We start from the raw sequence: 17,100 nt of genomic DNA, 5'->3' as shown, positions 1-17,100 counted from the left end.
CTCTCCTCCTGCCTCCAATCCCTCCCAGCATCAGAGTCTTTTCCAATGAGTCAACTCTTTGCATGAGGTGGCCAAAGTACTGGAGTTTCACCCTTAGCATCATTCCTTCCAAAGAACTTGCCATTTATAACAATCAACTCAATATGTACTATAGACCTAAATGTAACAGCTAAAATGATAAAACTCTTAGAAAAAACCAAAGATCTTTGAGTTAGTGCTTCCCTGGTGGCACAGTGGTAAAGAATCCACCTGCCAATGCAGGAGACACATGTTTGATCCCTGATCCATGAAGATATAAAAAGAAGTCAAATATTGACACATGTTGTAGCAGGAAGAATCTTAGAAATGTTATGCTAAGTTAAAGAAGCCAGTTACAAATGACCACATATTATATAATTCCATTTATATGAAATATATCCAGAATAAGCAAATCTATAGAGGCATGTAGTTTAGTTAGTAGTTGTCTAGGGCTGGAAGGGATGAGGAAGAATGGGTATATAGCTTCTTTTTATGGTGATGAAAATGTAAAATTGATTATGGTGATGGTTACATAACTATGTTAAGATATAAAAATCATTTAATTGCAATAAAATAAAAAACAGAATCATACCATCTAGTAAATCCCATCTATATCTAGAAAATGGTTTGCGATTCAATTAACATGATTCAAATTTTACAGACTATCATGAACATAAATATGGGTTAAATATGGAAGTATCACAACTTAGAATACAACAGAATTTTATATCTATGAATTACATATACACAATAGTCTCTCACTCTCTTTTGGGGCAGGGGGTGTAGAGGGGAGTACCTACTTTCTAAAATGTCTGCTACAGCTCCAGGATCTATTGCATTTTCAAATACCTATAGGGGAAAAAAATGGGGGAAATAAATCTTCCAAGTTTTATTAATATATACTTATATAAAATTTAGATCATTTTCTTCAAAATTATTAACACATATCAAATCCAGCCATATGACACTTTAGGATTCAAAAGGAGTGCCTATAACAGCTATGTGGTTAAAAGTTCAACAAGTGACTACAGAGGAAATGAATAAGAATTAACACAATACAAACAACAAGGAAAATTTGAGTTGGCTGAAACTACCACATGTTCAAAATGTCATCCACTTGACCTGGCCCCACAGTCTGTTCCTAAAAGCACATCTGATATCAACCTCAAACAGTCTTGTTTGAGTATCTAGAAAAACATCCTGAATACAACAGATATTCACTATATGTTAACTGAATGAATGACTTCTCTTCCCAAACAACTGGTTGTGCTAAAAAGGAACATACATAAAAATTCTATGTGTAACACAAAACAAAAGCTAAATACTCATAGCTAGACTCCCACAGAATCCAAAAATAACAAAAGAGAGAGAGCCTCATGAGTTTTAGGTATATCATGAACCACAAGAAAAACACCGTGATACCTGTCTCAGTTCAGTTCAGTTCAGTCGCTCAGTCGTGTCTGACTCTTTGCAGCCCCATGAATTGCAACACGCCAGGCCTCCCTGTCCATCACCAACTCCCGGAGTACACTCAAACTCAGGCCATTGAGTCAGTGATGCTATCCAGCCATCTCATCCTCTGTCGTCCCCTTTTCCTCCTGCCCCCAATCCCTCCCAGCATCAGAGTCTTTTCCAATGAGTTAGCTCTTTGCATCAGGTGGCCAAAGTATTGGAGTTTCAGCTTTAGCATCATTCCTTCCAAAGAACACCCAGGACTGATCTCCTTTAGAATGGACTGGTTGGATCTCCTTGCAGTCCAAGGGACTCTCAAGAGTCTTCTCCAACACCACCGTTCAAAAGCATCAATTCTTCGGCGCTCAGCCTTCTTCACAGTCCAACTCTCACATCCATACGTGACTACTGGAAAAACCATAGCCTTGACTAGATGGACCTTTGTTGGCAAAGTAATGTCTCTGCTTTGAATATGTTATCTAGGTTGGTCATAACTTTCCTTCCAAGGAGTAAGCATCTTTTAATTTCATGGCTGCAATCACCATCTGCAGTGATTTTTGAGCCCCCAAAAAATAAAATCTGACACTGTTTCCACTATTTCCCCATCTATTTCCCATGAAGTGAGGGGACCAGATACCTGTCTAGACATAGCCAAATGTGTTCATTCTGTCCTTCATATAAAAGGGCCTAGGACTGAAATAAAAGCATACCATGCCCCTCTTTCTGAACTTTAGAATCTTGTTTTTAAAAAAAGTTTTCAGTAGACTTTGATTTCAGGTATCAAATTTCTGATTTAAATGGTGCTTAGCCTTAAGCATGATTAAAATCTACTCTTGACCCAAAACCAGGTCTGCTTTAATGACAAAAGTAGAAGCTGTCCCCTGTAATCCATTTTTGTCTCACTGACTTGGATATAACAAGTAAATGTGGGTGAGCTGTGATTTTTTCCAAAACTGTTTCAGTAATATTTCATCCTTTCTCTTCATGTCTAAGAATTATTCAAGGATGATTATGGGAAATAAATGATCAACATGAGCTGCTTAAACACAATGGCTCTTACATTCTTTATGAATAATTTCTTATTTACCTGGCTGCTTTAGAACACTGAATTCTGAATTACTCAGAAGGTCCAATGTTTTCATTACTCACTGCCAAGTATTTGCAGCTAAAGAACAGAACAGAAGAAAGCTGGAAAGCTGGAAAACTAGTAGAAAATCTGAATATGAACCCAAAGAGCTCACACAAGAGGGCAATTTTTCAAAATTTAAAATAAAGCATTTACGGATAACCAACAAGGATAACCTACTGTATAGCACATGGAACTTTTCTCAATGTTGAGGCAGCCTGGATGGGAGGACAGTTTGGGGGAATATGGATACATGTACATGGCCTGAGTCCCTTCACTGTTCACCTAAAACGATCACAGTATTGTTAATTGGATATATCCCAATATAAAATAAAAAGTTTTTTAAAAAATTAAGCATCTTATGTAATTGCACTTTATAAAATGAAAAATGGTCCATAATGTTTTTTACTAGTAATCTCAAATACACAGTTTTGTGACATCAGTAATGGCATCTACAGTGACTCTGAGACTCATTCTCCTCTTTTGCAAGTCAGGGAGGTGGGACTGGATGACCTCCAAGGTCATTTATAGATTGATTTACAGCTTTTACAATTTTACATTCTAGAGTTTCTTATAAAAACATTTTTAAAGTCTTCTAAATAAGCACATTTAAAGTTGATAAAACTAATAAGGAAATTCTTGGAGGAAAAAATACACTGAATTTTCTCCACCCACTTTTTACCATGACCAATATCAAAATGGCAGTAGATTGCTTTGTATACTGACTGTATATCCTAAGATAATATCCATTTATTCCTTTCTTACCCAGCCAGTTAGGAAGACTCTATTTAAATTAACAGACTGTGATTTATAAAAATATTACACACAGCCCTAGACCTTTCAAAAACATCAATAGTCATCTTCTCTGTTGTTGTTGTTGTTTTTCTGGCTGTGCCACACAACTTGGAGGATCTTAGTTCCCCGATTAGGGATTGAACTTGGGCCTCCTGCAGTAGAAACCTAACCACTGGACTGTCAAGGAACTCCCTCCTTTCCTACTCTCAGTTTGAAACATACATGTCATTTTCTGGGCACCACCAACCAGATCTTTTAAAGTGATAGGCCCTATCCTGGAGCCTTCCCACATTCATACCCTTCCCCAAAGAAGCACCTCAGTGATACTGTTTGGGACAAAATCATAGACTTATCAAAGTTAAAACTGATTCAATCTCTAAATTCCAAAGAAAAACCTTAAGAGATTGTCAGTGATTGGATGGTAACAAAATTAATATTTCATGAAAGTGGGAAGAGGGTTAGTAACATTTGGCTATTTATATATTTGACATTCATTGGAATGGAATCTAGTCTTTATCACTGTAGCTAAATAAACCAGATATGACCTAAGGAGACTCAGAAAATGTAAAGAACCTTCTTGTTTTGTTACAGGATTTCAGATACAGGGTTTAACTAATTTGGTTAGTTTGGGGTATTTTTCTGGGCCTAAAAAGTTTGTTTTTGAGGTCTGCTAGTTTACTGATAATCTCTATAAGAAATTTGTCTCAGTTGCCTCTAACATCTCCAAAAACATTCAGAAAATGCTCTCTGCTCCAGTTAGAAAATGCCATGGGAGTTCCAAGAATAGAAAACAACCACCAGGGTACTTAGCACTAGTTTGACAGAACTTGGCTCAGATCTGGGATTCAAAACAAGTCCTCCAACTATGGTTCTGCACTGTGCTGAGGTGCCTTCATGTAATTTTTTAAAACAAAATTTACAAATAACTTTATAAAAGCTGTGTTCTTTATAAAAACCAGTAAATGATCTTCAAACAACAGAATTTGAATTTCTCTATTTAGCAAGGAGAAAGTCAAGATCACCTTTTCAAACCTCATGCTTCGCTGAACCATAATAGGGAACATAGAAGGAAAGCAGTCTGTCTCCAGGTACTGATTCAGGAGGTAAACTCCAAGGAACACATCATGCTTGTCAGGAAGGAACACCCCTGGGCAAGAAATCTTTAAAAAAAAAAAAAAAAAAATAGAGAAAATGGATTTGTTTTGTTTTGTTCTGTAAAGGCTCTATTTTCCCTAACCTCCCACGTCAAATCCTCCCCACCTCCCCACCACCACCAACTCTTACCTTCTCTCATAACACCACCCTCCCCTCCCCTCCCCTTGCGCAAACTGGAAAATCCACTTTCCTCCCACATCTCCGCCAGGTGTCACAATCGTTCTCTCCCTGGCTCCTCTCCCCGCCCCTCCAGGATGGCAGTGCGGAAGCGGAAGAGGCTGCAAGGCTGGGAATCTTCTTAGGCCGGCCAGGTACTGTGGTCCGGGCCGCTCGCCGCGATGCAGAGCCCACGAAGGAACGCCGAGGGACGCCCGCTGGGCACCTGCGACCCCAGCAGCAGCGGCAGTCCGGCCCATGGCGGCGGCAGCAGGTTCGAGTTCCAGTCTCTGCTCAGCAGCCGCATGCCGGGCGCCGACCCCACCAGCGCCCGTCTCCGCGCGTCTGAGAGCCCAGTGCACCGCCGCGGTTCGTTCCCCTTGGCTGGGGCGGGCTCCTCTCAGGCGCTCCCGCCCCAGCTGCCCGAGGAGGACCGCATAGATCTGAACCCGTCCTTCCTGGACATCGCCCTGCGCTCCCTACTGGCCATCGACCTGTGGCTGTCCAAGAAGCTGGGGGTGTGCGCGGGGGAGAGCTCGTCCTGGGGCAGCATGAGGCCCCTTATGAAATTGCTGGAGATCTCAGGACACGGCATCCCCTGGCTGCTCGGCACCCTCTACTGCCTGTCCAGGAGCGACAGCTGGGCCGGGCGCGAGGTGCTGATGAACCTGCTCTTCGCCCTGCTGTTGGACCTGCTACTGGTGTCCCTCATCAAGGGGCTGGTCCGCAGGCGCCGCCCAGCCCACAACCAGATGGACATGTTTTTCACTATTTCGGTGGACAAGTACTCCTTCCCTTCAGGCCATACCACCAGGGCCGCCCTTGTGTCGCGCTTCATCCTGAACCACCTGGTGCTGGCCATCCCGCTGAGGGTGCTGGTGGTACTCTGGGCCTTCATCTTGGGTCTCTCCAGAGTCATGCTGGGGCGGCACAATGTCACCGACGTGGCTTTTGGCTTTTTTCTTGGCTACATGCAGTACAGCATCGTGGACTATTGCTGGCTTTCACCGCGCACTGCTCCGGTCCTCTTTGTACTGTGGAACCAACCGTGACACCATCTCTTTCACTGTGGCACCAGGACATCTGAAGGTTTCCACCCGTGATGATACTGACATAAACCAGCAGTCATCATGTTTGCCCCTCTAAGGACATTTCAGGTTTCCTTTTGGGATTTCAAGTGACCTATCTTCTTAATTGGAGAAGGCAATGGCAATGGGTTGCTAGGCTAGAGCACAGTGGTGACCATTACTGATCACAGCCATATTACAGAAAGCAAAAAAAAAAAAATCCCTCTATTATATACTTATTAAATAACTCTTTATCGCTCCAGGAAAACTTTAAAGAAACCAAGTTGGAGTGATTATAATGTTGCTGCTTCTTAAAAGTTGACATCAGAAAATTTTGTAATCCTGCAAGTCAAGATATCACCTGTAAATTGAACTTTGAAAAAAGGAAAGCAACTTCATTCTGTAAATATATACATGCAAATGAGCCACATCCTTATCCTTTTCCTGAGGCAGATTTTAAACAGTATTTTAAGAGTCTATGACATAGCATTAATCACTCAGCTGAGTCTGACTCTTTGTGACCCCATGGGCTGTAGCTCAGCAGGCTCCTCGGTCCATGAGATTCTTCAGGCAAGAATACTGGAGTGGGTTGCCTTTTCCTACTCCAGGGTATCTTCCTGACACAGGGATGAAACCTGCGTCCCCTGCATGGATAGGCGGATTCTTTACCACTGCGCCACATGGGAAGCAGAGGTAGATTTTAAGAGCCTATGACATAGGTTTTTCTAATTTACTCTCTGACAATATGTTACTATAGTTGGGGAGATTTCTTCTTAATCCTGATTTTCTTGGCAAGCTTTTTTAGTTTTGTGTCTTCCATCTTCACAGATTGAGTAGTGGAAATGAGAGATTACAGTACATATATTTCTCTCCTTTTCCTCTACCTCCTCGAAGATCTTTAAATAGGTATTTCCCACTACCCTAATATTATCCTTCTGCATTCAGAGAACAAGCCAAGAACTTACCTGAAGAAGAAATACTTAAAAGTGGGCATATCAACAGTGCTCATAGAAAGTAAAGATGGGCTTACTGCCTCAGGCTTAATTCTGTTGACAGCAAATAGCATGACAGGACAGGACAGAAAAGCGAAGTCACTGAGGAGGTCAGAGGAACCGAGTCTTGGAGGCAGGATCACCACATACTTTATCAGTGGACCAACATGGAAGGAGATGGGCCCTGCTGCCTACCATCTCTACTGAATAAAGAATAATGCTTCTTTATTGAGGTAAAAAAATGGAGAAATAACTTCTTTGCAATGTAAGAGCATAAGCTTTCAAATATATACCACAAGGATGACCTTGTATATTAAAGCTTTTCATGTGGAATTCCATTTCTCTATATAAGCACACTTTAGGTAATAGTATTTAACTTGAAATTCATCAAGCAGAGCATACTGCTATACCAGGCATAAAGTATAACTCCAAGATTTTCTGTTTATATTGACTCTCACAGTTAAAGTAGTTTATCCATGGTGCCTCCCCAGTTCACAAAACCAAAGACCACCAAACACAGGGTGGACTCTGCTTATTATTCCTTGACTGGGAAAGACTGATGAGGGTGTATGCTTTAAATGCTGCTATGCCTGAAAATGTGAATCTTTAAATTACCTATGGAATTGATGTCTTTAGATAATCTTAATAACCAATTATTTCATATTTAAAAATAGGATGATGGCATTTGATCTATCATATAGACATACATATAGGAATCTGGAGAATGGCTGTGACAGGTAGGTTCTGACTGGGTGGAAGTGTGAATTTTCCAGTGTTTGAGGAACACTGAAAAAGGAATAGCTACTCTTCAATATAGAAATTATGTGCATTCTCACAACATCCTGAACACAGACTACCTCTTCACTTCTTGAATCAGCCAAACTCTGACACTCTAGGTGGTTTCTTCTATTTTTAGCCTTAACAGAGATACTTTAACTGCAGCAATCTTCAGCCCAGATATTTGGAAAAAAATATTTCCTCTTGCAGGATCCACAGGTCTGAATAATGGGAGGTCAAAGTTAGGCTCACCTTATTCCTGATTATTTTTTTGTAATTCCCTATCTTGATTGCCAGGGCCTGAGTTTGCTGGTTTTTAAAGCACAGATCAATTCATTTGATTTTTTTTGGGGGGTGGGGAGGTGGCGAGTATACTAAGTACTGCAGAGGAAAAAAAAAAAAAAAAAACCTGATTCTACTGTTAATTAACTGTACATTGATGAATTCCTTTTAAAAGTCAAAATAAAATTAACCAGTAATGTTGAATGAAGTGAGATGAAAACTTAATTTTTTTGCCTTGATGAGGAGCAAGACTGATTTACCACTCAACTTCTCATGAATTCCTTCATCTTACTGAACAATTGTGAGAATTCACAACTGATATAGCACACTTGATATAGTCAGTCCTATTTGCTGTCAGCAGAGTGGGTCAAATCCAGGAAATTTCCATCTTTGTTTCAGAGCGGCACATAAGAGGAAATCACAGCACTTGTCACTTACATGGAGATCAGTCCTGGGTATTCATTGGTAGGACTGATTTTGAAGCTGAAACTCCAATACTTTGGCCACCTGATGCGAAAAGCTGACTCATTTGAAAAGACCCTGATGCTGGGAAAGATCGAGGGCAGGAGGAGAAGGGGACGACAGAGGATGAGATGGTTGGACGGCATTACCGGCTCAATGGACATGGGTTTGGGTGAAACTCCGGGAGTTGGTGATGGACAGGGAGGCCTGGCCTGCTGTGGTTCATGGGGTCGCAAAGAGTCGGACACAACTGAGCGACTGAACTGAACTGAACCAGATTTTCCATGGTTGTAAACTGTTGATCTTGGGCTTATAATCATATCCAGTAGAATAGTCCCTTATAGCTTTCAGGGAAAACCACATGACAGTCTGTCACCAACTACAGGATTGGAAAATGGAAGCGTCGTGTCTGACTCTTTTCAACCCCATGGACAGCAGCATGCCAGGCTTCCCTATCCATCACGAACTCCCGGAGCCTGCTCAAACTCATGTCCATCGAGTTGGTGATGCCATCTAACCATCTCATCCTCTGTCGTACCCTTCTCCTGCTTTCAAGTTTTCCCAACATCAAGGTCTTTTCCGATGAGTCAGTTCTTCGTATCAGGTGGCCAAAGTATTGGAGTTTCAGCTTCAGCATCAGTCCTTCTAATGAATATTCAGGACTTATTTCCTTTAGGACGGACTGATTGGATCTCCTTGCAGTCCAAGGGACTCTCAAGAGTCTTCTCCAGGGGCCTGTAACATCGTACTGAACGAGGGGACGCGACGGAGGCAGGCCGGAGCCGTTGCCGTCGCCATGACCCGCGGTAACCAGCGGGAGCTCGCCCGCCAGAAGAATATGAAAAAGCAGAGCGACTCCGTTAAGGGAAAGCGCCGAGATGATGGGCTTTCTGCTGCCGCCCGCAAGCAGAGGGACTCGGAGATCATGCAGCAGAAGCAGAAAAAGGCAAACGAGAAGAAGGAGGAACCCAAGTAGCTTTGTGGCTTCGTGTCCAACCCTCTTGCCCTTCGCCTGTGTGCCTGGAGCCAGTCCCATCACGCTCGCGTTTTCTCCTGTAGTGCTCACAGGTCCCAGCACCGATGGCATTCCCTTTGCCCTGAGTCTGCAGCGGGTCCCTTTTGTGCTTCCTACCCCTCAGGTAGCCTCTCTCCCCCTGGGCCACTCCTGGGGGTGAGAGGGTTACCCCTTCGCAGTGTTTTTTATTCCTGTGGGGCTCACCCCAAAGTATTAAAAGTAGCTTTGTAATTCAAAAAAAAAAAAAGGAGTCTTCTCCAACACAGTTCAAAAGCATCAGTTCTTCGGTGCTCAGCTTTCTTTATAGTCCAACTCTCACATCCACACATGACTACTAAAAAAACCATAGCTTTGAGTATATGGACCTTTATCAGGAAAGTAATGTCTCTGCTTTTTAATATGCTGTCTAGGTTGACCATAGCTTTTCTTCCAAGGAGCAAGTGTCTTTTAATTTCATAGCTGCAGACACCATCTGCAGTGATTTTGGAGCCCAAGAAAAGAAAGTCTCTCACTGTTTCCATTGTTTCTCCATCTATTTGCCATGGAATGATGGGACCGGATGCCATGATCTTAGTTTTCTGAATGTTGAGTTTTAAGCCAAGTTCTTCACTTTCCTCTATCACTTTCATCAAGAGACTTTTTAGTTCCTCTTCACTTTCTGCCATAAGGGTGGTGTTATCTGCATATCTGAGGTTATTGATATTTCTCCCGGCAATCTTGATTCCAGCTTGTGTTTCATCCAGCCCGGCATTTCTCATGATGTACTCTGCACAGAAGTTAAATAAGCAGGGTGACAATATACAGTCTTGACGTACTCCTTTCCCAATTTGGAACCAGTCTGTTGTTCCATGTCCGGTTCTAATTGTTGCTTATTGACCTGCATATAGATTTCTCAGGAGGCAGGTAAAGTGGTCCGGTATTTCCACCTCTTGAAGAATTTTCCACTGTTTGTTGTCATCTACACAGTCAAAGGCTTTGGCGTAATCAATAAAGCAGTAGATGTTTTTCTGGAACTCGCTTGCTTTTTCTATGATCCAATGGATGTTGGCAATTTGATAATAAAGAATGACTTATTTGATAGTAAGGAATGGTAATAACGCAATAAGGAATGACTGGCCCCAAAGAGGAAAAATGAAGTCACTCTGCCAGAGCACCTCACTTAAGCAGGATTCAGTGGATAATTATTAAACAGTTATTGATTTATTTCCTTTTTGGAATTAGCAAGCCAGAACTATCTGTAGGGGAAGTAGCTTAGAAAAATTTTGACTGGTTTATAGAGGTGGCAAATTATCAGGACATGATGGGGCTTTGTGAGAGTAAAATCTTCCCTGGTTATTTAAAGGAGGGGCTTTTTAATCTTCTCAGAAATCTGTATCCCAGAAAATAAAACCCTTCTTGGGACTTAATGCAAGGTTGTTTTAAATGAACAGAAAAATTTCACATAAAGCTAACACAGAAGTTAGCTTGGAGTGGGGAAGGGAGGGCAGTGGAAAGAGGCTGATCCGAATTAAAGGTTAGAAAGCCAGAAAGACCAATGTAAAAAATCTTAGGGACAGAGATTCAATTAATGGTGTGTGTGTGGCGAGGAGTGGTGAAAAAGACCGGGAGAAGGAACCCCGAGGAAAGAGTATGATTTGGGGCAAAGAGGGGACGTTCGTCGATCTCTCTTACCGCCCGGATCTGAAGTTCCACCACCACCTCCAAAGGCATAGTTCCCTACGTGGGTGAAAGGGCAGGAATGAAAAGATCCTTTTGTGCTGAGCCTTGGAGCGATTTTCTTAGTTTAACTCAATCCCTGGAGCAAATGTTCCCAGCAGTTTCCAAAGACCCCCACCCCCTTGTAACCCCATCAGTCCCCCGCCCCCAGCCCAGGTCCCTCCCACCAGGACGGATCTTACACAGCAGGAGCTGTAGCCAAGGCTTCCAGAAGGCTGAAGTGTCGCGTTGCCATGGACACTCAAACGCGCACCCTTCCGCCCTGGAATGCTCCAGAGGTCCCCGCGCAGGCGCGCGAGCCTCCAGAGCTCTACTTGGAAGTCCGTGTCCCAACATCAGCTTCCCAGACTGCACGCCGGCGGGAGGGCACCTCCCTGTGTACTGCCCCGGTCGCCTGATCAAGAGATGCCAAGAGTCGTAGTTTCCTTTCCGCCACTCTTTCATCAACTCTTTAGGGCCCCAATCACTAGGTTAAAATATTTACAGTGTCCATTCTAAAAGTTGAATGTGATCATAGTTCCCTTATGATTTAAAGCGCTGCCTGTTTTTAGTAGCTACACGACTGAGCGACTTCACTTTCACTTTTCACTTTCATGCATTGGAGAAGGAAATGGCAACCCACTCCAGTATTCTTGCCTGGAGAATCCCAGGGACGAGGGAGCCTGGTGGGCTGCCGTCTATGGGGTCGCACAGAGTCGGACACGACTGAAGCAACTTAGAAGCAGCAGCAGCAGCATGACCCCCAAGCCCTGGAAATTCTGTAACAATTCCAATTAATATAGATTGGGCTTCCCTGGTGGCTCAGTGGTGAAGAATCTACCTGCAGTGCAAGAGAGGCAAGAGACGTGGGTTCGATCCCTAGGTTAGAACTATCCCCTGGCAAAGGAAGTAGCAACCCACTCCAATATTCTTCCCTAGAGAATCCCACAGACAGAGGAGCTCGGTGGGCTACAGTTCATGGGGTCACAGAGAGTCTGACACAACCAAGCACAGCATACAGCACACCAGAGGTACTCTCTTGCTTATGAAATGTTACCTCCTCATGTTTGGTTCAGAAAACATGGCCACCCACTATCAATAAGAAATGAAACCCATGTTAACTGAAAATGCAAGGACAATTCTTAGAGAAGTTTAAAAGTTAGGTATCCTGTTTTAGTCACAATAGAAATATTTTTTCAGTCTCTCCGCTGTGGTTTAGTTAACTTAAAGCAAGCACTGAATTACATTATCTCCCAATCAGTAGTTACCATAGTTGCCAAAGCCAGGGTTACACTGTAAAAACCATCAGAGGTAGAAGGCAAGGCAAAGTTCTTAACCAGAAGAGGAAAAAGCATTTTTTTCCTATTCACTGTATTTAAGACAAAAAAAGAAGGAAAAGAGGAGGGAGTGGCTGCTTCTAGCCAGTCAAAAAAAAATCTGGGAGGGTCAATACTCTCTCTAAAAAGCAAACAACAAAATGTATTGGAATCAGTCATTTATTACTAATATCTTACATTAGAGATTTACACAAATAGTAGAAATTTGAGTGTATAAAGATAACCTCAGACAAGAATTCAGTATTCATTTTGGTAACCAGAATGCCTTTCCCTAGGGAAAAACTCACAAAAATGTATTGTGTCCGTATCCAGTCCTCAATGATCTGTCTGTCTGCATATGGAGAGGCACACCAGGGGGTACTTACAATATCTAGAGCACTGATTTGTCAGCTCACAACAGCTTGCTAGCACCCTTACTAATGCAGTTATATACAGGGGACAGGACCTGCCTTGACCCTCACAAGTACATCATCAACACCAATGCTAAGATATCAAGGAGACTGACAAACAAAACCTGAATATTAAATACATACACGGCTAGACATATTAGAAGGGAGGAATCAATCTTTCTTTCTTGAGAAAAATGCTAGGGTTGTGTATGGTAATTAAATTCACCCCCACAATAACTTTTTGAAGGAAGTATTATCCTTATTTACAGATGCAGAATCTGAGGCCAGACAGCCATTTGTCCAACATCACACAGTTGAAGGGAGGGAGGCACCCTTGAACCCAGGCGTGCCCTACCATGTCACTGCCCTTGCAACAATCTATTGATCCCAAGACACAATGTTCCATTCTATGCTCTTCCTAGCCCTTAACTGGACTCTTCTCGCTTAACTGAACTCTCCTTGATAAAACTGAAACCTCCTTGCTTGGCTCCTCCTTGCACAGCCCTTTTCTGGTTTCCCTCCAACTCTGTGGCCATTTTTCCTGTGTCTCTATTCATCCTTCTCTCCCAAGCTAAGCAGTGTTTCTGGTTCTTTCTTTTCCTCACTCTGTATTCTTTACCAAGGGTATCATCCGATGTAGGTATGGATTACCAAATGTACACAGATTTATACATCCCACCCAAGCTTCTCTTATGTTCTTCCAGACAAGGTGGAATCTATTACATATATATATGTGTGTAATACATATTACACATACTACATGTAACACATATTACATATATATGTATGTGTGTATATGTATGTGTATGTATGTGTGTATATATATATGTTTTTGTTTCTCAGTCGCTAAGTCGTCTCCGACTCTTTGCAATCCCATGGACTGCAGCACACTAAGCTACCCTGTCCTTCACAATGTTTTAGAGTTTGCTCTTCCTTTTTGTGTGTGTATGTGTGTATATATAAGGAAATGGCAACCCACTCCAGTATTCTTGCCTGGAGAATCCCATGGACAGAGGAGCCTAGCAGGCTACAGTCCAGAGGATCTCAAGAGTTGGACACAATTTATCAACTAAACCACCTTTTTGGCAACTGCACCAACAGCAATTTTCATTTGTTCCTGTGATTGTTGATTACTATTTGTCTCTGTGAACTGTCAGCTCTGCATGGCTAAGAGTTTATATCCTAAATACCTAACATAGTAGATGCTCAATAATGATCCTGATCAGATGTTAAGTACAGAGACGGTCAAGCCAGTCTATAGGGTTGAAAGTACATGTATAACAGGAGAGCCCACCACTACAGTGCAAACTAAATATGCAAAATGGGAAAGGACTGAGCACAGCTTCTTGTGCTAATCTGCCACAGGGGTATTTAATGAACTGACAGGAAATATTTATACTCTGTTCATTTTCCCCACCACAGTTACTTGAGGCACTCAGCTGCCAGAGAGATGCGTAAGTTGCTACATACACAATGCCTCTGGCACATATGGCCACCTCCACTTGGAGACCAGGCAAAACCATTGGATTGTCACCACTTACAGAGACTGGCTTTTACTAGCTGCGTAGGCACCTGTGTAGGTGGCAGAACTGAACAACTCTTATTCCCAGAGTGTTTCTGCAGTGCATTCTGGTCAGCAGTGAAAACAGCATTGCAGAAATGACACATCAGTAATACATCCTACTCATATCATGGCCACTGCCAAGAAAATGGTGCATGCCCCAGAGGGGAATTTTCCAAAGAGTTCATTTCAATGATCAAGGAAGAAAAGTATGAGAGAGAATTATAGCTGAGATTTTCCTTTTATCTAAAATAATTTAACTATAGGACACTAAATTGTAAATATTTCTTTTCAAATAGTGTAGGAAGGAGAATTAATATGAGGGAAGGAAACCGGTTTTTAAAAAGGTAAATACTAATGGCAGGAATGTCTGAAAATACATTCATATATTGTTACTGCTGCTGCTGCTGTAGGATTGTAAATACATAAAGTGTATTAATTTCCTATGACTACTAAAAGAAACCACCACAACCTCATGACTTACAACAAGAAAAATGTATACTTTTTCATTTCATGTGTCAGAAATCCAACACAGAGCTTTAAAAGCAAAATGTGAGGGCTTCATTCCTTGCCTTTTCAAGGCGGCTGCCTTCATTCCTTGACTCATAGCTCCCTTCCTTCATCTTCAAAGTGAGCAACATTGAACCAAGTCCTTTTTATCCTACCATCTTTCTGGTTCCACTTTTAAGGACCTTTGCAACAATACAGGACCCACTATATAATCAAGGTCAATTTCCAAATTTTGAGGTCAGCATATTAGAAATCTTAATTCCATCTGCAAGTTGATCTGTCATGGAAGGTAACAATATTCCCAGGTTTCAGGGATTAGGACATGGATATCTTTGGGGCCATTATTCTATCACATATAACTTCTCTGGAAAGCAATTTGTTAATATCTATCAAAATATTTTACTTGACTCAGGAATCCTACTGCTATTAATAGGAATACATATATATGGGTATACATTCACAAGTATACAAAACATATGCTGCAACACTATTTGTAGTTAAAAAATACTGGAAACCATATAGAGGTTCATTAAGTATGGTCAATTAAATCAACTGTGGTTAAGCCTCAGTGGTGGCAGCACGGCACAGGAGCAGCTGAGAGGAGATACCCCATGTGCAAGGTCATGAGCGGCAGCCGAGAGGAGATACCCCACATCCAAATTCAGGAGCGGAGGCCATCAGGAGATACCCTGCCGGGGTCCAGCCCTGGCTGATCCAGGGTATTCGAAGGAGAGACGGCATAGGCGAGGATCAGGAAACAATTGCTTAATTAAATGTTAATTAAGGATATAAAGAGTAATAGAATGAGGATAGCTCAGTGAGGAAATTCAGTGGAGAAAAGAGGCTGAATAATTCAGCCAGAAGGTAAGAGAAAGAACGACATGGTGAGACCAAGTTTCGGTGAACAAGGCCCACGTTTATTTTCCAAAGTAGTTTTTATACCTTAAGTTATGCATAGAGGATAATGGGGGAAGGGGTAGAGTCATGCAGCAAGCCAGGCTTTCTTCCTGCAAACTTATCATATGCAAAAGCTTAGGTGATTTGCATCATCTTCTGGCCCGGGGGCCTGTTAACATTTTAAGACCCTTTCTTCAGAAAACTTATTTTTCTCTAAAGGTGATTGGTCAGGAGCCACCCTCCAAAAGCATTAGATAAAGTTGCATTCGTACAGAGCAAAAGTGTGGTGCGCTATAACAAGAAAAAGAATTAACTCAAGGGTCCCAGGTTACAAACATTAAAGCTACTACTTACACCAATTATATTAATCAATACACTGCCAGGGACACAGCAGGTAAGGGATATGGAAACTTGGCAGCAAACATTGGCCCAACAAGTGAAAATCCCTTCACCAACACAATTTCTAATCAATCTTTTAACTACTCAAAAGAATCTGTGTTTAGACAGTTTAGAACATCTCCTGCCTCTCACAGTTGGGAGGCTCTGAACAATCACATGTGGCCAGAAAAACCTATTCAGGCAGGCTAGAGGATTTCCAAAGGAGTTTGTAGGTTGAAACACTGTCACACCCAGGAATTATTAACTGGAACTTTAAGCTAACTCTTTTTTCAGAGAGAGGTAGTGGGGGACAGCCCCCCGTAAAGTCAGAGGTGTAGGTGAAAGCACAAAGCAGAAAGTAGGCAGACTCTGGTTTTGGGGCTAGATGCTCGAGAATTTCCAGGGGGACTCCTGAAGCTCGATCCCACCTTTGCGTATGCCGAGCCTCCTTCCTCATGACCTTTGTCATGGGCGGAGTTCCTCACACTGGCTCCCGGCAGTGATAGAATTCCAGTTGAGTTATTCCAGATCCTGAAAGATGATGCTGTGGAAAGTGCTGCACTCAATATGCAATATGCAATATGCACTCAATATGCAATATGCCGGCTTCCGGCAATACCCCAAGTCCAAGGTCAGGAGCAGCGGCTTGCTGGAGCAGCCATGAAGAGAAACCCCATGTCCAAGGTAAGAGAAACCCAAGTAAGACAGTAGGCGCTGAGAGAGGGCATCAGAGGGCAGACAGACTGAAACCACAATCACAGCCAACTAGCCATCTGATCACACGGACCACAGCCTTGTCTAATTCAGTGAAACTAAGCCATGCTGTGTGGGGCCACCCAAGACCGACGGGTCATGGTAGAGAGGTCTGACAGAATGTGGTCCACTGGAGAAGGGAATGGCAAGTCACTTCAGTATTCTTGCCTTGACAACCCCATGAACAGTATGAAAAGGCAAAAAGATACAACACTGAAAGATGAACTCCCCAGGTCGGTAGGTGCCCAATATGCTACTGGAGATCAGTGGAGAAATAACTCCA

General features: G+C 42.5%; 3 protein-coding genes across 51 annotated transcripts in view; 2 read left to right on the top strand and 1 right to left on the bottom strand.

Moving 5' to 3' along the window:
* SPATA6L (spermatogenesis associated 6 like) overlaps window positions 1–11,407 on the bottom strand; it is a 70,103-nt gene extending 58,696 nt beyond the window's left edge. For 20 of the 49 annotated variants that reach the window (XR_015169591.1, XR_015169595.1, XR_015169590.1 and 17 more), the window contains exons 1-4: window positions 11,196–11,407; window positions 10,969–11,013; window positions 4,414–4,551; window positions 819–867 (exon numbers count right to left, since the gene is read on the bottom strand). Coding sequence is in view for 25 of the 49 variants with exons in the window: in XM_086415268.1 (XP_086271394.1) it covers window positions 819–867; window positions 4,414–4,551; window positions 10,969–11,007 (226 nt within the window). In the remaining 24 variants the exon portion in view is untranslated. Of the gene's footprint in view, window positions 1–818; window positions 868–4,413; window positions 4,552–4,675; window positions 5,163–10,968 lie in introns of those variants that run through there. The other 29 variants (XR_015169593.1, XR_015169592.1, XR_015169598.1 and 26 more) reach the window with 8 other exon arrangements.
* On the top strand, window positions 4,885–8,024 carry PLPP6 (phospholipid phosphatase 6). The gene has a single exon (XM_086415298.1). The coding sequence runs from the start codon at window positions 4,885–4,887 to the stop codon at window positions 5,752–5,754; it is 870 nt and encodes a 289-aa protein (XP_086271424.1). The 3' UTR covers window positions 5,755–8,024.
* Window positions 9,050–9,544, top strand: LOC147366942 (small EDRK-rich factor 2). The gene has a single exon (XM_086415299.1). It carries the CDS (start codon window positions 9,079–9,081, stop codon window positions 9,256–9,258), a length of 180 nt encoding a protein of 59 aa, XP_086271425.1. The 5' UTR covers window positions 9,050–9,078; the 3' UTR covers window positions 9,259–9,544.
* Window positions 11,408–17,100: the final 5,693 nt, after the last annotated feature.

Source organism: Bos grunniens, chromosome 8 (genome assembly GCF_055505025.1).
Source record: "Bos grunniens cultivar Pamir isolate PY7600 chromosome 8, Bosgru_T2T1.0, whole genome shotgun sequence".
NCBI classification, from domain to species: Eukaryota; Metazoa; Chordata; class Mammalia; order Artiodactyla; family Bovidae; genus Bos; species Bos grunniens.
The sequence above is the reverse complement of the archived record's forward strand: the minus strand, read 5'-3'. Positions and strand labels throughout refer to the sequence as shown.